General features: G+C 38.7%; 1 protein-coding gene across 7 annotated transcripts in view; it reads right to left on the bottom strand.

Moving 5' to 3' along the window:
• Positions 1–23,334, bottom strand: part of sulf1 (sulfatase 1) — a 54,595-nt gene that overhangs the window by 13,373 nt on the left and 17,888 nt on the right. For 5 of the 7 annotated variants that reach the window (XM_015353764.2, XM_015353765.2, XM_015353762.2 and 2 more), the window contains 11 exons: positions 20,665–20,902; positions 17,592–17,831; positions 16,145–16,296; positions 13,299–13,468; positions 10,374–10,524; positions 9,327–9,502; positions 8,540–8,668; positions 8,163–8,219; positions 4,951–5,086; positions 2,280–2,487; positions 546–798 (listed from right to left, as the gene is read on the bottom strand). In XM_015353764.2, coding sequence (XP_015209250.1) covers positions 546–798; positions 2,280–2,487; positions 4,951–5,086; positions 8,163–8,219; positions 8,540–8,668; positions 9,327–9,502; positions 10,374–10,524; positions 13,299–13,468; positions 16,145–16,296; positions 17,592–17,831; positions 20,665–20,836 — 1,844 coding nt within the window. In that variant the 5' untranslated portion in view covers positions 20,837–20,902. Of the gene's footprint in view, positions 1–545; positions 799–2,279; positions 2,488–4,950; positions 5,087–8,162; positions 8,220–8,539; positions 8,669–9,326; positions 9,503–10,373; positions 10,525–13,298; positions 13,469–16,144; positions 16,297–17,591; positions 17,832–20,664; positions 20,903–21,682; positions 21,817–23,334 lie in introns of those variants that run through there. The other 2 variants (XM_015353763.2, XM_069191556.1) reach the window with 2 other exon arrangements.

Below are 23,334 nucleotides of genomic sequence, written 5' to 3'. Positions count from 1 at the left end.
AAATCCACCAACCATTGTCGTAGGCAATAAAGAATTCTAAGTTATTAGAATGAGTGTTCAATCTATACGTCTACACTGCACTTGATAAAAATGTTCCGAGGAGCTGCGTCAGCACACATAGGCTGCAAAGGAAGGGACAAACGTTCATTCTATTCAGGTGTGAAGAAGACACCACTTCTTTATTTTCTTCAGTTTTTATTACATTTCTTCACCTTTTAAAATGGAATGAACCTTTGCCTGTTCATTTGATAAAGATGCCTTGCCTAAGACAATCAAAACAGGGATGGTATTTTTAAATTCCATGCAATTATTTCTTAAGCAACTTCAATAGATGGGTGTGTTTTCCCCCAGCTCTGCTCAGCTCCCTAACTGAGCTCACTGACACAATCTTTCTCCAGCACAGTTAATAGTGATGGACAAAGCCCATTTACTTGCCTTGCGCCATGCCATTAGTATGGTCTTAACTGGGTTGTTGAGGATCAGCTGTTGAAACACTACAATATCCAGCTTCAAACTAGGCAGGTGTTGCAGGATGCAGAGCTTACTTGTGTGTAACTTTGACCGAATTGGGATAGCCGATGGTGTTAGTGTCATCTGCCAACATCTCCGCAGAATCATCATCCATTTCAAAGTCCATCTGTGGTCCTTCGCCCTCCACTTCATGGTGCCGTCTGCTGATGTTCCTGGGGTGAAAGCCTTGCTTGTCCTCAGCCTGGAGGTCAATATTGTAGATCTGCCCCTCGAATTCTACAGACAGGGACCTTGAGGAACGAGTGTGAACAAACCGGGGCCTGTACCCTGTAGAAAAAAAATATATATCTAATTTGTGCATATACTGCATTCGCTACTGTGAGAAAAGAGACTGCATTTGCACATTAACAAGATACAACCCGCAATGTTGCAATACAATGTAAAAGTGGAGTTTGTATTTCCAACCACTAGATGCCAGCACACCATCTCATGCGATATGTGTTGGTTTTTTAGACAATATGCAAGCTGCGCAAAACATCTTAATAGATGTTTAGTGCTAATGTGTGTTTTTCCAACAGATTTTTCTAACACACAATGTTTCCTTTAGAATAGTATGTCAGAATTCTCATTAAAAGGCTTATTTTTGCTAGGAAAAAAGATAAAATGCAACATACACTGTATACGAACAAAACCCTTCATGCAAAAATGCCATGAACGACTGAAGAACTTTTCACTCACATTTCTGTACATATATTAGTTTACTCATGATTGTGTATTCATTAAGAGTGTCAGCTGAGCTAAGACGTCTGTTGAAGAACAGCTCAGAAATGTTTTTTTGGATATGTCAGTTCTTAGTAAAATCTAGATAGAACACCTACTTCCTTGAAGCAAAGGAAGTGCTCAGGTTTTTAGAAAAACATTAACTAGATTTTGTGTCATTTCAGAATAGATCTTATTTATTTGTATAAAGAATAGCGATGAACTCCTGGAGAAAAGTCACCCTGGATCTTGCCTGCCTTCCGAAATTTCCTTATCTTTCTCCTGCTCACCGATTCTCAGTCTTCTTCATCCTGGTGTGCTAGGAGTGGTCATACTCATGGCCACAATAATAGCCTACACATGTATCTCAAGCTCCATGGGTTTTCCTGTTCTATGGACCTCAGATACCATTCGGCCCTTTGTGACTACTGGGTACCATATGACACTGTTTCACACTCACCCAGGTTTCATCCTAAAATTAGGCCCTCCCAGTTACTTTAACATGAGATGGATAAATAATAAGTTAGCGGTCCTGACTGGGATACAGTCTGAGACAATACTTTCTGTTCTTGTAAATATTTAGATGCAGCACCATACTGGCAGGTTAGGATGAAAGTTCCTCACTCAGAGTGGACAGTACCTTCCTGCTGGAAGGGTTTGTGTAACAAAGAGCCTCTTGATATATGTGAGTGATGTGTGTTCAGATGTAACAGCTGTACATGTGTCACTGAGCTCTTGGCTGCTCCTCCTGAGTGGCGATTCATTTCAAATCACGATTGATCTCCCAAGTGGTCCGCTTGTCCCCTTCCCACCTTTTTCAAGTCCCTCTTTCCCAGGAGGGAGCAGCCGGATTTATCGGTTACAACTGTTCCGTTTTTTTTGTGGCGGTTTTTTGAAACCCAATACGGAAACGTGAGAAATGAAGAGCAGCTCGCATCCCTCCTTCAAAAAGAAGCTGGTTTAAGATAGCAAGCCTGCTCTAAATATCTTGGAATGTCCCCCCCTACTATGTCATGCTGCTGATATGTAAACGGGAGTTTTCAACTGACTTTGGTTTGGCTGAGGGAGCTGTCTCTGGTTTTTGCGATCCGCCCTTGTTGCCCTGAAGTCTGCCTGTCCACAGTCACAGTCCTTCTCCTTGCTGTCGTAGCCCCTGGAGCGAAGGCTCCTGGTCCTCTTCCTTGCACCCTCCTTCGCGGTGCCTTTACACTTCTGAATCCGCCATTTGCCGGTGATATCCTCGATGCACTGCCATTTCTGTCGGAGCAAAAGATTCCAAATAAATCATGATGCCTCTGCAAACTCCGAAATGGGGTAGCTGGGGGTATGCCATTATAAAAACAAATAGCACTAGGGTGTTCAGTAACACCAGATTCAATAACTGGAGTTCAAATAGTGGAGTGGACGGACAGGCAATCTGGAGTATTGCGCGCCTTCGTGTACATTTACGTACAAGCACTCTGAGGTCTGATGGATAACTCTGTGATTATACCAGAACCAGAGTGATTATACAGGCACCTAAAAAAACGTCAAGGAATTTTTTGCAAGTGCATCGAATGAAAAATAGGCCACTGTCTTTCAACAGTAACTAAAAAGTACTTTATTTTAAAAAGGAATGTGGTCAGATGTCATCCTGCTAGCTGCCTTGCCAGTGAAATCTTAACAGGCAGCCACAACAAAAAAGCAGAAGTAAATTTTGCCTTAATCTTCTAATTTGGCCTCTCATTTTGTGGGTAGACACTTTCACTGACCACAGTTCAGACATTTGCTCAGAACTGTGGGAAACCGTATCCAAACAATCGCCATGGTGTACTGATCGAATTTCCTGTGAAGCAGTCACATCCTGACAGCCAGATTAAGTGTCTGACAGTAATGTTATATTTGCATACTGGCTATGAGACAGAGACAGTGGTGCCTGGGCTGTCTGTTTGCACGGCAGAAATGGGATTTATCATTAACGTAGCCCACTGTACGGAAAGTGGATTTTAAACAAATATATGTCTTTGTAGATTGTCATGTAATACTTTTCCTTTACTGGATTTCTCTAATTGTAATGTTCTGAGTTACAATATGAGAAATCTGTGTTAATTTCTGTTTTTCCCTTCTCTTAACAGCACGTCCAATGAATTCTCACATGGAATTATGAATGGGAAGGAGCATAGACAGACTTGCAAAATGACTTGCCTGTAAAGCATTTTTCAAAATATTTTAGACTTGTTAAAGGAAGGTCATCAGTTTTCTTTTATGTCAGAATTTAAAAAAATGAACTACAAAACAATTAGGATTACCAACAGCGGCAAGCTATTTTTAAATTTAACATGGGTCACTGTTTTATAACCAAATGCCAAGGCGAAAAAAGATTTTTCACCTACAACCTTTTATCACTTGACTCAATAACTTCAGCACTGTTGTTCCTGAAGAATGCCACAAATTGTAAACTAAACCAATGAAGTAATGTTTACAAGTTTAAGTCCATTCTCCTAACGTTTCATTTTATGTTCCTTTATCTTTTAAGCATACAGTATTTAAAAATAATTATCAGATGATAGGAATGCACTATAGACTTCTTACTTTAGTAATAGATCTAAAATCTAGGTAGGTCTTGTACTCATATTTGTAGGCTTGTGCTGTTTATGAATCATCAGCTAGTTTGCGGAATTTCTTCTGTCATTCCTAAATTTCTTGGCCATTTTCCTTTCCAGCAGTCAATGGCAAAACATGTTTTTTCCTATTTTTCATACACTTAAAGGAAGCGCCCTGTGTCTGCTCTCTGGGCTGGATGATTAAGTCAAGTGTAATTTATCTGAATATCCGCATAAATGTCACAGCCCAAGATGGAAGTACAATGTAGGAACACGCAGGACCAGTGTCTTCTGGTATCTCTCTGAATGTTTTTTTTCACAGCTGCATTTAACAGATGTCTGAACTGGTTGCGAAAAGAAAACAGTTTAATATTAGAGATATTTTTGAATATACTGTAGGTGTGATATATTAAAGCATTTTTTCCACATTCTCAACATGATGTAACACATTTATCTTTTCATGCAATACTGCAGTTTATAAGTTGAAGCACAATTGAGGGAACAGGTTTTTAGCAACAACTCAATTGACATCTTTTAATAAATTATTCAATATCAAATCTCAAAATAAAATAGATACTTTTTATTAAGATTTCAATATAGTTATTTCACTGTAATGTCTTGATTAAGGCTAACTCATGGTCCTGTTATGAACAGTGAGGCCTACAAATGTTAGCACCCATTACAATATCTAAACCCTACCCATGATTCTGAAATGTTTCTAAATGTGGCTGTTCCTGAAAAATGCAGCATTTGTTTTGGAAAAAACGTTTTTTTTGTGCTTATATTATACAATGTGCCGAAACACTCTAAGAAAAAAACAAAAATGACAGTAACGCTCGTCCATTAACACAAGAGGCATGCACATCTGGTAATGTTTCGAAGTTTCTTTCCCCTCTGTCAGGAAATGGGCCTTGCGATGCAAAGCATTTCCCATCAAGAAAGAAAAACAAAATACACACAACAGTAATAACTTTGTTTGATGGGGTGAGAAACAAAGCATCACACAGTCTCAGTGAAGCAGAAAACAAATCAGTAGCTCGAACTGTGCCGTAAGCATGCCACATTCACATGCAGGGTACAGAGCTTTGACTCAGTCCTAACATACAGTAGTGCAACCATGTCCTACTGTTTCAATTACCTGTCCAGGCTGCTCACAGGCAGTTTGGAATTCTGCTTGCTGACACACTTCCTTCACCTTTTTATACTTGGGTAAGCTGTTAGCCTGCTGTACGTTCATGTTGCCTCCAGCATCCTCTTTCTTACGGAGAATTTTCCTGTAAAATAAAAGGTGCCAGTTAAGGTTCTTGTCTGTGAAACGCTCTCATGCAGCTGGCCAGTGTGGATCTGGTGGTTAGTGTTGCGCCAGCTGCCAGGAAAGCCCGGGCTCTGATCCCGGGTCAGTCTGGTAATGCTCATCGAATGACACTGGCCAAGTCATTTGACCTTCTGCCAGCACAGAACCTACCCCACAACCAAATGTGAATGTGCCAACCCTCGCTGAGGTCTTGCAAGAGGAAAACAAAATATCCTTCCCTTAAGAATGGTTATTTACTGTTCCAGCATGGAGACTTTTGAACAACCTGAGCAGTAAACAAGCCAGAACTTGTGCCAGGTTGTAAAGAGAAACTGCTCACGGACAGCATACAGTAAAGACATCAGAGGCTGTTAGAACATAATAAAAGTTACAAAAACGAGAGGAGGTCATTCGGGTCATCTGGTTAGTTTGGTAGTTAATTGACCATAGGATCTCCTCCATGTCTTGAAAATCCATCTATCTCATCTTCATGTCTTGAAATAAGCCAGGGCATTGGCTCAAACAACAAGGCTGGGTCTTGTTCCAGACCCCCACAAATCTTAGGGTATAGAGTGCCTCCTGTTCTCAATTTCAAATGCACCCACAGTTTTGACTTCTGGTTTGTGTTTAACTGGTGCCTCTGAAGACGTCAGCTGAATTGACATTGTCAATGCCTTTGAGGATTTTACATTCTTGAATCCAATCCCTTTGTAGTGTTCTCTTGAGTTTTATAAGGTTTATGTCTTTCAGCCTGTCAGGGTAGAACTATTCCTTAAGTCTGGAAGATTTCTTGTTGTAGTTCCCTAGACTGATTCAAGCGCAGAAATATTTTTTGGTTACATATTTATAGAGCATCTCATATTCACAGTCCCGTGCCATCAAATTTTGTTTTTTTTCTATATACCTAACTGCCCACATTATACATGATACAATATAAACAAAGTCTATATTATACAATATAAAAAAGCAAAAAAGCTTCTCGATCCTACAAACCCATGCACATACAATGACTCTTACATTTAATAGGGAATATATCTTGAGATCTAAAGCTTGTCCCCAACAAAGACATACATTCATGCATACTGCAGGAAAATGAGATGTACCTAGATGTAATTAGTTTGATGATCTGAAAACCTAAAGTCTCCTGAATTTCCCACTGAAGCAGAAGTCAGTCATTTATGGTCATAACCTGTGGCATGTACAGTACTGTTAGAATGGAGTTTTAAAATATAGTAAAATGCCTTTACAAGACAATTTAATTGCTCTTTTATCTGTATTGTTGTTTTTATTTTGAGAAAACGTTTTGAGAAGACCTTATAATACAATGTATTGCCAGATATTTACACTACGTTTGCTTTAACCGTTCATAAAAAGGAGAAATTGAAAATGAGCTAAAATGACAGTTGTTTCTTTGCAAACTGGCACACAAAGGGCATGAGAGCAATCCTGTGTTGTGTGTTGCTGCTAAATGCAACTCAAACTCTCAATAAAGATAAATGCATTTAGCTTCTAATCTTCAGATGATGAACACAGCAATAATAAAAATGTACTGCTGCTTCCTGGATTATTTTGTGGTAGTATAATTGCTAATAATAAAACCCACATGCATAAAATATCAACTCCACTTCTAAAGAACTGAAGAAAGTTATTCCCTCTATCCTGCTTCAAAAACTAATCCTACAAAATCAATAGGCAAGAAAATAGCCTGTCTGCTTAGGTCATTTTCCTGAGCACTGAGTGATGTCCTTTTATTACTGACAAAAGAAAAATACATAAACAGGTTGATTGAGTGGACTTTGCGTCTGACCTTGTGTTCTTCCTTTTTTCCAGTGTTCATTCTTTGTTTACTTGCTGAAAAGCTCCACATAAAGTGTTACATGGCGATTTCTACATATCTCCTTCAGCTGCTAATGAGAAATTGGTTCAGGTGGCAGCTGATAAAGTAAACCTTCCTGCTACATGATATGCGATTTCACGCATTGACAAACCAAATGACAGGAAGAATGTCAGCTTCATAGCTCAAGCTGTCTCCCAGGGAGCCCTGCCATCAGTGGAGATTGATGGGATTACTTAGCTTCAAGCTGAACATTTTTAACAAAGTGCCACAGGCATTAGGACAACTTAACCCATTAAGTGACTGAAAACACGGTGGAGAACAGCATATCAAATTTGCAGATGACATTTTAATGACAAATGTATCAGCTGCGTAATCTAGTGAGCAATTTGCAAAAAGCGCCGTTTCCAACCAAAATACATTTTCATAAAGCGCAAGTACGTAAAACAGAATTTGCAGTATCTTGAGCATGAGTTTTTTTTTTCATTTGATAAAGGTTTTAAAACATAAGAGTGTTTTTTTAAGAGAGAGATATATTGGGAGGGGGGATTCTGAACTGGAGCAAGTGGATTCGAAAGTCATTCTGAAAAAGTACTCCGCGTGCAAGGAGAACAACATTCCTGGAATCTGTTGTTGGCTCTTCCTATCCTATTATGGAGGACACTGCACTGCAATGTGCCCTGGAAAATGTACAAGTCAGATTTTCTGCTTTTCTACACGCCAAGCACCACCAGTATTTATTTCTCAGAGCATGTATCTCTGTGATGGGATTTTAACATAGACTTTAATGTACCATATCCCAGACAGAGGGCACTGGGTCTGGAGACATAGTTTTAGGTTGGTCAAGAACAGCTAAACAAGGTGGATCTTTTCATCATTGGGCATCTCATGCAGTTTTCTGAATGTGGCAGGAAAGGCCTTTTCTGTGCAGCGGTATACCACTGTACAATACACCAAAGCCCTTGTGGGGTTTTGGACAACTGCACCAGAAATCACTCCGATAAAAATGTGCCCCGTTGACCCACCCTGCCAGGCATTACTGTCTGCTGGATGGCTTTTTCACCACTGAATTTGAAAGCCCACCTGACCTGGAGAGATCTCAAATTTGTGTGGTGGAATTTGCACGCAAATTTCCGTGGAACAACATGAACTCATATCTGCCTTCCTCTGTGACAAAAAAAGAAGAAGAAGAAAACAATGATTATTAAAACTATAGAGTTACCCTCTCTCCACAAGAAACGTATCCCTCCAGACTTTGGGCTTCCTGTTTGGCTTGAATCTGAAACACAAAATCAATAGAAAACTGTATGTCGTATAGCACCTTCATAAAACATCTTTTAATGATCATTCATAATTATTATGCTTTTTGTAAGTTTGTAAAGAAACACATTATTTAATGACGATACTCAGAGCTTTAATAGAAGGAAGAACAGACTGAGCTATCACAAAAAAAGAGTTTCAAAATCTTTAGTTACATTTCATAGCTTGGAATTAAAAGCCCAAGTGTACCTCCTAACATAGACTAGAGATCTCAAATACCTACACTGATAAAGCATAATAACAGACAATCTATGTAAATGATTACACTGGATGCCTCACCGGTTCCCTGTTTTCTCCTGTTCCAAGAGTTTTAAGATGGATTTGCCATCCATATCAGGAGGTGTGTCAAGCCCAGCGATGTCCAGAATTGTAGGCGCAAGATCGATATTCAACACAATGTGAGGATTGCTGCCGGAATTGAAATAAATGAAAATGATTATTCCATTTCATTTTTATAAGGAATGAATGTTTATTCATAAATAGATAGGATACACCACATAGATTGGATATCTATGTTGCTAATCTGTTAATGATTGTTGAACAAATCTGGTCTGAGCATTTTTGCTTGCACCATTGTTCAACATTTCTGTTCTTAAAGATGAATATAGTTATTCCTTAGTCATAGAAGCTATAATTAAGATAAATAGCACAGCCATGTTAAATGATACAGTTCTAAGTGCAATATCTTATGCATGTTATCCTTAAGGAATCCTACATATGCGAAAAGTTCCACTTTAAATCTGTATTTAATAAATTAAGGCCAAAAAATATATTCACGAAACAGAACTGTAGTGTTGTAATGTATTGATTTAACAATATTAATTTCTAGGAAAATTCCTTCTTTTAGATTAGTTGTTTCTGGTGCTTTGTTAGACTATGAGCATTATAAAGGAAATTTGAGGGGAAGCTCTTCACTTTGTATTCCCAATTACTAGACTAAAAGAATGAGCAAATTCTTCATGAACTGACAAAAAATGTTGACGTTCGGTATGAAACTCCACCAAACATCAAAGAGCTACAGAACACTGTAGAGCACTGATGTAACAGTTCAAGGAAGACGTCTTACACTGATCCTGGTTCGACGTTAGGCCCCCGAACAAAGAATGGAACTCGGATGTCGAATTCATAAGGCATCGACTTGCCTTTCACCAGCCCAAACTGCCCAATGTGGTAGCCATGGTCCGCTGTGTATATGACGTAGGTGTTGTCCAGCTCCCCCGTTTCCACAAGCATTTCATAAATCTATATAAACCCACACAAAAACAGACTTGTTCAAATCTGCTAATATAGACACGTACCATGCGTATAAAAATGGAAAAACATGTTGCTTGATTACTATAGTACGTAGAAAATTGACCCAGGCAAGATACAAATTCAGAGCACTCATAATGTCATATCACAACTGAACCTTAACTCATGCATTGGCAGATTTTTTAAAGACTGATAAACTTTATTTAATTATGATTGTATTCTAGCCTGGGCCTATTTACAAATGGATTTGATTTTTATCTGGCCTGTGACATACAGTGCTGAAAACAAAAGCCAAACAAACAATCCCAAACTATGCTAATATAATAATTATAGTCACAGAGCTCTATCAGAAATCATACAGAACCTTGGAACTGAATTCTCTGAAATTCAATTAAGAGTTCCCAAAATAAAAACAGAAACTAGCATTGTGTGTTTTGCAGTAATACATGTGAAGAAAAACAAGCAGCATCTTTTACATTATTTTTTCTGAAATGGAACATACCTGTTTACATCAAGCAGAAAAACAAGGGCTTCAGGTATGCATTGTCAAACTACATTTTTATAAATCAATTTATTTTTGTTTGCTTCAATTTTTAAATAAATGATCTTATAAAGATCCTTTACAGAATGAGAATACCAGCTATTTCTTAACCAAAGGCAGAGCAGAGGCATGATTTGATGAGGTGGAAGGAGAGTTTCTGAAATGAAATTAGTTAACCAAAATATTGATTTGTAGGTAGGTGGAAATGGCCAAGGTTAGGGTTTGACCTACTTCTGAACTTTTGTTTGATGTTACATAAATTGCAGCTGTTGGACAAATCTTCGATTTTTTTAGGCAAAAGCAGGGTTAGAGAGCACTTACCTTTTCAACAGAATCATCAACAGACATTAATGTTTGGAGTCTCTTACGATGAAGGAAATTCGTAAACTCCATATGAATGGGCATCATTGGACCAGTGTATTGCATAATCCAGTGTTTATCCATGTTGGGTGCATAGTTGTAACTTGGTGTGCTGGAAGAAAACAAAATAGAGGACGATGTGCAAAATCTTTTTCAATAATTCTCCTTTTATCACCCTGAAAGATAACATTAAAAAAATGTGACAGACTTTCATTTGGAAAAGAAAAACAGAGGATGTTCTCCCCAAAAGATGTAATTTGATGTGATTCTTTTTTGGAGTAACCAAACTTGACACCTGTATAGATTCGGATGAATCTGGAGCTAATAAAAATATTTGTGGCCACCAATGTAGGAAACCTGGCAGCTACTGAAATACTTAATCTAGGGGCAGGGAGGCACAAAATCTGCAAAGAGCTGTGTGAACAAGGCGCTGCCATCGTTTTACAAGTTAGGTTTCCGTGATACCAAGCAGTCCATACATATCATTCATGGATTTCGTTATAGAAACCTTCCATTCTTGTCTGCGTGGAAAGTAGGTGGCTTCTGCCCTTAGTTCATCTTGTTGCTTTTGTTTGCTTACTGAACTTTTCACCCAACCAGTCAGGCAGTCTAATAAGAATCACAATAGGACCCGTCTCTTGGGACTGAGGGTTTGAGGAATGGAGAGAATACAAAGCCACAAGGAATTTGGGGGTCAAATAAATAGATAAATATCACGCAGCAGTCAGTCATGACACCATCAGCTCACACTGTCTGCAAACCTTTTTGCTTTGCGCACATAATGATGAGAATGTCACTGATAAACAACAAGACATTTAACATACTTGACATTTGCCTGTATTGTTTGGTTATGACATTAATCTTAATACCTTACCATATGCAATCTACTCTTCTGTAATATTTTTGTGAGTTGTTTTTTTCCCCTGTTACATTCTTTCTGAATATACTTTGACAGGCCCGTCATTGGAAAACACCTACAGTGTAAAGGTTAATTACATCAAACGCTGATTTCTGCTTTTGGTTGTATAAATGCTGGTTAGATTCCGCAGAAAGCCAGCATGGAGCTATTTTTTATTCGTTAAAGTTCCCCAATGAGTGAAGCAACTAATTAAATTATTTTGTAGCTCTAAAACAACAGTTTTTGGAAACAATTGAAGTTCTTTTCCAGACATTTCCTGAACAGATTTTAAACTGTGGCCTTAAATACATTTATATATCTCTCCCATATGGCTATGAGCCAAGATTTTAACAATTGTGTCAGAAAACTTTATTTTTGAACTTCTCTTAATCAAAACTGTGAAGAACACTCTTTTGATGGGATATCTATGTTGCTAATATGTTAATGATAGGCTAAGAAAGAATTGTACTTTTCATTAAAAGGGAGTAATAAAAACATAAGACTTTAAATACTGTTTTGACTGTAAAACTAACTTATATGTAACTTCTCTACCAGGGGTGAACTTTTCATTTGAAACTTAACTCTTTACAAGCCAGTGTAAAGTGTCAGTGCTTGTCTATTGCAAAACTAAACCTTTTCTACATAAACCATAATACAATGTGAGAAACCAGTTTTTTAAGACTGTTTATTTAATATACCCTATGTAAACACAAAATTTGAGTAACAGACAATAATCAGAAACTTCAGAAAAAACATGCTCTCATGTGAACATGACTTCACATGCGTGACAATGATGATAAGAAAATAGGAACTATTAGTAATTGTAGTTATTGCAGTGGTATTATTCCTTAAATTAAAAGTAAAAGAAAATTATAACAGAAAATGAAAGTTTGCTTACATTAGAGACTTCCTGAACACGCTGAATGAAATCTACAAAACATGCCCCTATCTTTCTTGGAAAAAGTTTAAGACCAAAGCCCAGATGGAATCTGAATTGATTTCTTGCCCTGAATAGGTAAAACAGTATCACTAAATCATGCTTTCTTTGATACAGATGGAAGAAAGTGGTGTTTGTGGTGTGAAACCAGCAGAGCCCAGAAAGCTGCAGGCTTGTTTATTCAGCACCAGCATGCTCACCACCTTGAGCAGAGTAACTATCTCTCCAGTCAGTCAACACAACTCGCTGAGCAGCATTTCACCCACCAAAACAACACGCTGACCATGCTATGCCTGGGGCCTTTGGGTGGGGAATGCCTTCTGTCCCATGCAGGCTTTGTATTGAAGGTTAAAAAAAATAATGCCACGAGGAACGAAAGAAATGAAACAGTGCATTCCACTAATCAGAGAAGGGAGATACCCGATACTGTCGTGGTTAATTCAAAACAAAAAATGAATGCATTAAAAATAAAACCCACATTAATGGATATATCACAATTTCTTTGTATTCTTAAGAAGGTACTGACAGAGTGGATGGTTGGAAACTAATCTGTATAATGAGCTCAACACCAAACTATGGTTTCCACCAATACCTGCGATGATCACACCTGTATCTTGGTGTCACAGCAGTTTATCACAAATTCCTAACCCTGGCCAACATGTCGCAGAATTGATTCTTATAAACATAGCTGCAATCATGAACAACTTGTTAATATTGCAGTGTGTATTTTAAAACTTATGAATGAAAAGTAAAGCAACCAGAATAACTGTATCACTATAGCTTCATGTAGCATGTTTACTAGTTTGTAACAGTGGCCCAATTCTTTACTTAGCTAAAAATGACAGCATTTTCCCCCCACTGATGGCTCACATGAGGGCTGTGATATTTAAAGCAGTTGCTACCTTGCATATTGTTTCATGTATAGAAGAACAAAAAGTGTTCGATCCCATAACTATAATATCTGTGCTGTCCTAAGGAAAAATAGCTGTGTGCTGGCACGTTTCTAGTGAAGAGCACATAGAGAAAGATGCAATGAACCTCTGGGACTCACATGTGCTGGGAGGCGTTGGGGAACATATCAGAGAACTGAGGGGCAGAGTCTTCTGGGCCGTGTGGAGCCGCGTGGCTGATGACCATCATCACGGGCCTGTGAGGGTACATCCGCTTGGACATCCGGAAGAAGTTGACGCTGTCATTAGTGATTAAATCTGTGAAATAATCCTAGATTGAAAATAAGAATAAAGCATCCCCCTTAATAAACAAAACAGAATAGACTGGTTCATGAGCTACAGTGCACTGTCATCTACAAACAGGGAGGACTATCTGATGTGGAAGCCAGTCATGACCCTCATAACAAGTGGCACTTTACAAAGCCCTATATGCTGTGTGATCTGTTCTTGTGGGATCTTCACAGAACAATGATATGAGTTTGGTTAAAGCAAGACATATTGCCTTAAGAGGAGACCTGAGATGCCTCAATTAAAAGCAGGAACGAAAATAACAGAGCAGTAACGCATCTCAGGCAGAAGCTCTTGCCTGTCGTCTGCTGCACCACTGGAGAGTGAAATGTGTTCCAAGCACACCGGATTGTATGAAAATGCTGAGGTATTCTTTAATGCTTCAAAGCTTTCTTGCAAGCATGACTAATCACGTATAGAGCCCAGAGAGCCCCTGCACATCTGCAGGAGCACTGCCTGAGGCTCAGATTGTGTGTCGCCTATCAGCATCAGTACAGGACAAACAATCGTGGCCTTTCTCCCTCTGTAAAGGTCTCCTCAGCAGGACACAACACGCCCGGATATTAATGAAGTAATTAGATGCTGGTGAAATTGAGTCAACGTTATTGTTTATAACATTGCTAATGAACCCAGCCCTTCAGGGTACTATTTCCCATAAAATGTTTAACCACTCAAATACTGAAAATATATTCTATTATATGCACATGGGTAAAGGTTAAATTTTATAAGCCAGCTGAACCAGAAGGAAGTATTCACATTGATTTTGTAAAAACTATTATTTTGTTCATTTTTGAACAAGCAAAGTAAGCTGCTTTTGTCATGTCTAAGGCTGTTACTAAACACGGCATATGGGGTTTTAACCAAATATTCATAGTTCAATTAAATGTGCATTTCTTTGATATTAGAAATGGGGATTAAAACTTCAACTAACGACAGAACAAACACAGGTCAGTTGTATCTCGGATAAAAATAAACCCAACCCCCAATATTTCATATTCAAAATCTTCAATTGCAACAGAGATAACTAATATATGATGCTCATCACCATCAAAGTTTGTTATGAATTTTTCCAAGACATTTAAAATAATTCAGGTCTGTACTGAATACTGTATTACAGGAAGCCTCTGTAAAGAGAAGGAATTTTGCTCTTTAAAAATGGGTGTGATGTACTGTTTTTGAAAGAGGAAAAGAGTGAGACAGAGAGGAACTAAGCAATAAGAATGACAAATTATGACTCACAGAGATCTAGTCTCATGTAATGAGGAAATTTTTTGGTATCTTTTAGAAGTCCTGTCTGTAATTTTACAGCTTGGAAAGGATGAGAATTAAGGAGAGCAGTTGGATAAGCATCAAGTAAGGAGTTAAACTCATTCTTTATAGAACTACAATCCACTTTTGACAATCTAAAATCTCTGCTATTTTATTCTATGTTCTGCCTATCGAAGGCTGCAAAGTTCAAATGCCTGGAAGTGAATAGAGACATTGGATGAAGATTAAACACAAAAGCACTAGTAAGGCCATGACTGGTAATTTGAAGCCAGGATGTGGCTGGAGATGAAGTCAGAATGGCCAACATGCTTGTGCATGCTGACTGATGTGCCCCCAATTCTTTACTGCTCTATTCAGGAATTCTGTCAGTCTAACTGTTAGGAATCTACCATCGGCTATTGGATGCCTCCAGGCTGCTGAGATGCCTCTCTCTAAATGACTGCTGAGTTTATGTGCTGATGTTTGGTTTTACACTACTGTCCCCTATATTCTATACTCGTGCCAGCAAACTGGGGACTGAGCTGCTACTGAAACTCTAACACTCATGAAATGTTATTGCATTTATATATGTGTGTGTCTATGATGATGACAGAATATATACAGTGTATATGTATATGTGTGTAATCATAATATATGTGTTTGGAAATGTTACTAGGGAGAGATCAGGTATAAGTTCAGCTATTTATAAGCATCAAGCTATTTATAAGATATCTTTTTTGTAGATTAAAAAACACCAAAGCATATTCTGAGTAGCTGCTGTAAACTGAAAAAAGAGTGAGCTGCTACAGAAACCTGTCTCCAGATAAGGACCCCACTGGTATCTCTAGTTCCTTGGTAACAATTCTGAAACACACTAGGAAAAATACTTCTGAAAAGAAGAAATATTTGGCAGACATAACAAACCATCAAAATAATAGCAAGTGTAAAGCAGAGTGAACCATCTTTCCTTAAACCGCCTACATATTCTCAGCCTAACACCAATGGCTAAACATTTTTCCATTACAGCTTAATGGAAAACAGATCCACCAAATAATTGAGAAGGTAACACACTGACATATTTTCCAAAGGGAAGAATTTCCATACTTGGGTGTTTCTTATCTTCTAATACTAACAGAAATACTGTGGGTAAGTGTTGGTGGGGGCGTCCAGGCAGACAGAAAAAAGCATAAAAAATCGACTCATTTCCCACTGGTTCTGTCATGTTTCCAGTGAATTCAAAGCATACCACGAACACAGAAGCATGGGCTCTGTAATCATAAATAAAAGGAATGTGATAGTTTGGAAGTTAATGAAATGAAATGTACAGATCACATTCAATTCCAAACCGTTAGGACCACAGGCCAGCCTCACACACCACGCTCCCGCTGACAACAGACCAGCAGTTACATACCTTGGCATAATCCGAGCCGTGCTTTTCCTTGTAGCCATTCCGACAGACGGTGTAATTATAGAAGCGGGAATTTTTGATCAGCCCCACCCACTCTCGCCACCCAGGTGGTATGTAGCTGCCATTGTACTCGTTGAGGTATTTCCCAAAGAAAGCTGCAAAGGCGAAGAAAGTGATGTAAGAAGAGAACCTTTACAAGTGGAGAACATGGCACAGCTTTTTTTTTCCCCTAGAAGCACAATTACAAGCAATTCCTGTGTTTCCTGCTGCCTTGCAAATTGAATACATAACATTTTGTATTCGCTAACAACATGCCACACCTCTCCTAATAGGCAATCTTCCTAATAGGCAATCTGGTCTATTTGAAAAGTACCTGTAAATGTGCATACACATTGATAGATTTTTTTCCCTTAACCTCGCTAAATATCTCCTATAATCTGGGCGGGATGCCAGCCTCCCCCTGAGAGCTAATTGTAGACTAACATATCAGCTAAAAACCACAGGCAAGACTCAAACCCACAAGCCCCTATTCACAAGAAAGCCAGCCTGTCAGTCACACAGATACTGTACTGGCTGATCAGCTTGGCGACAGACCAACTATTTGAGAACATCCTGTAATTAAAAGCAAAAGGTTGTTTCTTGTTCCATCTTGATGTGGGGAGATAGAAAATGACATGGCATAGATCAATTTTTAAGTGCATTAAAGTGAATTAAAGTGCCTGATGGACAACATAATCAGAACAGGCTAATCCAGAAAGCTACTGACTAGAAATTGTGTGGAAAATAAACAGTTTAAACACAAAGTGGTAAGTACAGATATCCTCAAAAAATAAAAAAACCACATATTAAACTTTAAAACGTTTTATTTAATTTAAAAAATAAATATTAAAACACATTGTAGTCTAGTGGCATATTTTAACTTGGCAGAATTTGTTCCACTGAAATTGTATTAAAATAGATAAATTGCAATAAAATCTGACACCATTGTAGTGCCGTTTCTTTAAGGTGGCAGATTTTAAACCCTCAACGAGTTTTTAAATAAAGACTTCATACACTGCAATTGTTGACCAAAAGTCTGCTCGCCCAGATTTAGTTCTTTTTGTCATGCTGGCACCACACAAAGATCAGAGCACAACTAATCCTCATATTATGTGAAATATGTGACATGCAAAATTTACATTGTCGTGTCAGTGAAGTTGGAGTCTCAACCCCTTTATCTGCAGTGTCACAGGGCCCTGTAGTGCCTAAGTCTAATCCTTAATTACCTCAGTTGCTCATTTCATTAAATCAGTTGTTAGCTCGTTGGTAACTATTGATCAAACCGATGGTTGAATTGATTGGTTCACTTGAACTTGAACCCACTGAGTGAAAGGGCTAATAAAACGGCGTGACTGGCGAGGCCACTACAGTGAAGGCAGGGCACAGCGAGGCCGAGGCGCTGTGCGCTCACCTGTCCGGTAGCCGGTGTTGTTGAGGTAAACAGCGAAGGAGCGGGGTTCGTGCTGGGCCTGCCAGGAGGGGGAGGAGCAGTTCTCGTTGTTGGTGTAGGTGTTGTGGTTGTGGACGTATTTCCCCGTCAACATGGAAGACCGGGACGGACAGCACATGGGCGTGGTGACGAAGGCGTTGATGAAGGCGGCGCCGCCCTCCTCCATTATTTTTCGGGTTTTGTTCATCACCTGCAAGGAACCTTCAAGAAAGGACACAATATATCTTCTGGCCCCCAGGACATTGCTTTAATCTGCTGTAGCATATGGACTCCACCTTCCATCAATTATAATCTCATTAACCTTTTTTTAAGATCCAATCTTTGTTTTGATTTTTAACGAGAAAAATCATCATACATTCCCATGAACCCAGAGGAATGTGAAGGAATTAAAAAGGGCTTCACCCTTTACCTCAGTACTATGATGCAGGGGCACATTTTTCTCATCTTTCTACTGGTGGAGACAGGGTGTGAGATGGGATCTCAACTTTCACCCATGCCAGGTGGTTCAACACATTCCTTTAAAGTGCAGCACAAAACCCCGCCTTTCCAAAGCCTTTTCAGTTTATTCTTCGGTCTCAAAAAAATTCACACATGCTGCAAGGTGGTATATATTCTAATCTGCATTCAAGTTGGCACTTTAATGCTCTGATTGCACTGCATTTGTAATGCTTTAAACATTCCAAGACTGAAACAGACATGCTTATTATGGGTTTTGCTTCATTTAGGTCAATCTTGGGATTTTGATGACAACCAGTCATTTTCTGTAAGATAAAACATAGCCTGATACTTAATCAAACATTTCTTGCATGCTAAGAGCTTCCTTGAGTCATTTTATAATAAGGAACCCCTGCTATCAAATAAGAGGAATTCTAGGCTAATCTAGACTGTGAACCCGTTGGCATTATTAGAATTTCTGTGCTTTTCAAAAGCCAGCAGTTGGGTGATTCTCACAGAACATGGTGGTATAAAGCATTTTATACTCTACCAGCCTAACCTGTTTCTGATATTATGTACCATAGTGAGGAAATTCCATAACTGTGACAACACTTTGATTCCACATATCTATGAGTTTATAATTAACCCTAACACTACTTCTGAATACACCAAGCCATGATCTAACTGAGTAAGCTCTATGGTGTGAACATAACATATTATCACTTTAATTAACACATTAAAAAAAAAACCTTGTTTTGGTTTGGTCTTTGAAGTATCTCCATATCTCCTTGATATATAGATCTCATGAATCCTGTTGTCTGAAGTACTGCAGCTCTGTATGGGATACTGTTAAGTGGCTACAAAAACGATCTCAAGAGTCTCTATTTCAGTCTAAAATATTACACAGCTGTTCACAGGGAGGAAAACTGTACAATGGTCACAATGACCACATTATCACTTTCATGTGTTTCAACAGCCCCCATACCAAACAACAGTGGCACAGATGTGTCAGGGCTAAGCAGTGGTTTGGTCTGTACTGCACTCCAGATATGAATGTGGAGCAAAAAACATCACATAACAATATGTATCATGGATAGGATGATGTGAATAACATTGCACTGTGCATAGTCATTTATATCATAAATAATTAACTGCATACTAGACGAAACTAGTGTCAACTTTATTCACATCTCTAAATATTCTTTTAAATAAAACCCAACAAATCAATAATATATAATAACATTCTTTGGAAGCAATGGGGACCTCTGGAATATTTATTCAATACAGTGTATATATATATGTTATTAAATAGATCTCACAACACACAGAAAACCAATGAGAAAATACTAAACAAGCACTACCGACAACAAGGACAAAAAAACACAAATCCCAGTATCACTAGACTTAACTTTAAGCCTTTTAAAAGACTGTGACTTAACTTAACACTCTGTGTTGCCACTGCTGATTGGTTTTGTACAGAAATCAAACATTTGAAAATACAATACACTCGAGAATGTGGTTGGTAACTGACCTAACCCACTCTTTTGTGTTATTCTATTGTCCCCGGCCCCTGTAGTAGTGACATCTGAAAAGATGAGATGGGGTCGCAGCACCTTGTCATCAAGGCGCAATAAAATAGTCTTGAAAAGAAATGTTTCACCACACTACAATAGGAGCACCATGTTTATTCTGGAGGGGGTAATGAAAACAGTGTCCTGACAAGAAATGTAAGCAAGCTTCTTTGAAAAGAAGATGAGTAAAATGCACTTTGCTTTGAGGAGTTTGTGGAACAAAGGCAGTGCCAGGACCGTTTTACTGCAGCTGAGCTTAAACACATCCTCCGGTCAAATGTCAATTGCAGAACTGTAGACCGTAAAAATTTAATATATTGTAACTGTGCTGTAAGAACAGACATCACAAATGTGTTTTTTCTTCATCCTTAAAGGAAGTGAAGAAGGAAGGAAGAAATATATTCACTTTACACTGGGAAACATTACCCTTAAAAACTGCTAAAAAACTATTACTATTTATTTACTATTATTAAACTATTTAAAACTACTTAACACTACCATTATAATATTAATAAACATAATATTATCATTGCAGTTCCCTTCATGATACAACTCCTGCTATGAACAGAATCTGTAATAACCATAATTGTAATAATGATTCAGAACAGACACCCCCACATACTATTTTACATTCCTGACAATTCAGTTTTCTCCCTTTGGCAATCAACGGAGTTTAAATGTCTGTTGAAATGATTCATTTGTTTTATTTTCCAAGCCCAATTTCATGCCGTACGGAATGGTAAAGTGCCGAGCTGTTCTTCAATTACCTCTCCCGCATACAAATATGTGTCTTTTTTCTCCCTCGCCATTAGTGCACTTGTGTACTTAAAAACATTTTGGCCTACCACAACATGACATTCTGTGGAAGTATTTACATTTTGACCATTCCGAAAATCTGAGATGTACGAATCAGGAAATGCCCAATTATGTGGAAATCCGGGGCTGCATTTCTAAAATATTTCAGTATATGTATCTATCTCTATGGTGTCTCACGGATAAGTAATAAAGAGCTTTTTTGTTTTTCTTACCCAGCTCAACATCCTGGTCATCAGTCATAATGAGGATGATATTGGGCCTGATGTTCCTTCTGTCTCTCTGGACCCGGCCTCTCAGACCCTGGGCTCTGGTAGCAAAGCAGTCACACGTCTGGAGCTCAGTGAGAACCAGAACCAGAAACGAAGTCAAGCAGAAACCTTTCATGGCAGCTGATTTGGTGAAACCAGAAGATCACTCCAGGCTGAGTAAGTGGCGTTTTCACTTGCGAGTCTAAGGGAGGAATAACAAAAGAGAAGAAAATTAAGATACATGGCTGCTTTTAAAGGCTGAGAAGTCAAGCAATTAAAGCCCTGTGAAACAAATTGATTTCTGTCTCACAGCTCAGTGGCACTCCTAATGAGCCTGAGGTGCAAAGCGTGCAACAAAATTGGCCCTTCACTTTTCACTGCGAATGGACCGAAATGCCAGATTAGGGAGCCTGCTGAAACATCTTGACCACACTCGCCCATGAAATCAATTACATCTGTTGTCTGCAGAAAGTTAAAAGTCAAATCTAAATATAGCCATCTTCAACACAATAAAAAGTCAGCCCAAAGGAATAAAAGAACACTCTGCATGAAGCATACTGAAAAAATGTTTAGCACTGTGTTCCCCAACAATCTCATGAACAACAAAAGTACATTACTGTGCAGAAGCTTTAGATATTTTGCATTGTTCTGCATTTTTCACTCGGAGTTTTCCTTCCTGATACAGAAAGAATGGTAATCTCCTGAAATCGCAGCCAGTTTAGAGGCTGATGGTAAATACTGAACTCTGTATGTAGCCTGAGGGGCTAAAATGAGCTTTTTTTTAGTTTTACGGAATACTTGAACTGAATACCTTAATAGTGAGAAAAATAAGAATTTACATATATACATAATAATGAAATGCCATGTCCTTACAGCAATATTTTTATTCAGCTAAGAATTCATTTTCAGAAACTTAATACAACAAAAGTCCAGGCTTCTTCAGAAGTTTAAAAAGGAAAATTACTCTGCAGTGCCACCTCACCTGAAAAGATCCTATCAGCTTCATTTTTCTATTGGATCAGGGAAAGCCCCCGGACGCAGAATGCCCGTTTGCTTGCTTGCTTGCTCACTACCATTTGCTATTCGTCGGAAAAAGCATCCAGCAGACACCCTGATTCCTTCAGAGATCACTCCCGAATGACAGTCTGACAACCTTCAGCCTTCAGCAGATCTGCAAAGGTCTTAAAAGCAGCTCCTCCCCTTGCCAACAGCCCAAAGAAAACCAGTCTCTGCTAAGTGCTGAGCCTCTGGCTGACTCCTCTGCCCTCCTCCAGCTCTGTTTTCACCTGAGTCCTCAGAAAGCCTATCAGTTTATCTCCAAGACTGTCAGTCCTGATACCTGGTGGGCACAATCCTGATTGAACTCAGATTATGAGGACTTTAAAGGGAGAGGTATGCTTCTGCCACTATAATTCAGAAAGGTGAAATTATCCCCAAGTCTCTAACAACTGCAAACGTTTACTGGAATATACACAGCACACACACAAACAGCAAAACTCTGTTTTTCCACATAACTAAGGATTGAAATTTGGTAACCACAGAGCTATTCACTCTGCCCCTCTTCCCACTCCCCAACGCACAGAAGCCATAGTGGTCTGTCATCCTTGGCAGCAGAAACCAATATGGGAAACCAAGTTGGGAAATACATGTTCTTGGTCTCGATCTCTTATTTTAATCCTCAGATCCATTGAAAGGACTGGCTTCCCACACCTTTACCCTGTTCTGACTGAGCTCCACACGAGTGAGCATGACTTTGCCATTGCTGCCTTGCAGACTTCAGAGCACTTTTGCGTACCAGTGAATTTTAGAAAACGTCTCCCAGCTCCTTGTGCCGATTTCTGCTCCATCTTTCCCGACCTTACAGGATGTGTGACCGCTGTAGATTTCTGGCCGAGGTAGGTGTCTTTAAAGCCATTTCAGAGTTGCTGGGGTATTACAATGTCAATACAGCACCAGATGTTTTGTAAGCAAAAAAATGTAAAATCCTTGAGATGAGGTGCATGCACAAACATATAGAAACAGAGTAATTTTGTCCCAAAAGTGTTCTTTATGATTATCTGTTTCATATGTGTTTAAGAAACTCTTCATCTCTGCCATCAGCAGTGAATGGTGAATGTCTTTTTTTTTTAGGTGAAGTACCTCATATCAGAATTCCCAAATGATTTTTTAAGTGCTTTTTTGGGCAGAAAACGTTTCAGACAGACGGTGTTAGGCTATCCAGCACAGTTAACCTGACAGCACTGAGCAAACACTGGCGCTGTTTGCATAAACCCCTGCAGTAGAAAATGGCAGAATCCAGACATACTCCTTTCAAACCTCCCCACAACTACCACCATTACCGGAAAATATATTGGCATTTTTTGTTCTTTAAAAAACTGTTCATTATGACTTTCTTGAATGCTCGAGTAAGGCATACTACATCAGTAATTTCAAAGGATAAAGAATCTTTTTCACAACTTCCCCGCTTGGATAGTTAGCTAATATATTCAATTTTTCTAACTTAATCACTTTATAAACGGCCCTTGTTTTCTAAATTGAAAAGTGCATTTAAAAGCATGAGTACAAAAATTGAATCATTTACTGTCGGATGTTACATATTTGATTTTTTTTTTCTTAATATCGTTAGCCTCTGCC

The sequence above is a fragment of the Lepisosteus oculatus genome, chromosome 6 (genome assembly GCF_040954835.1).
Source record: "Lepisosteus oculatus isolate fLepOcu1 chromosome 6, fLepOcu1.hap2, whole genome shotgun sequence".
Taxonomy (NCBI): domain Eukaryota; kingdom Metazoa; phylum Chordata; class Actinopteri; order Semionotiformes; family Lepisosteidae; genus Lepisosteus; species Lepisosteus oculatus.
The sequence above is the reverse complement of the archived record's forward strand: the minus strand, read 5'-3'. Positions and strand labels throughout refer to the sequence as shown.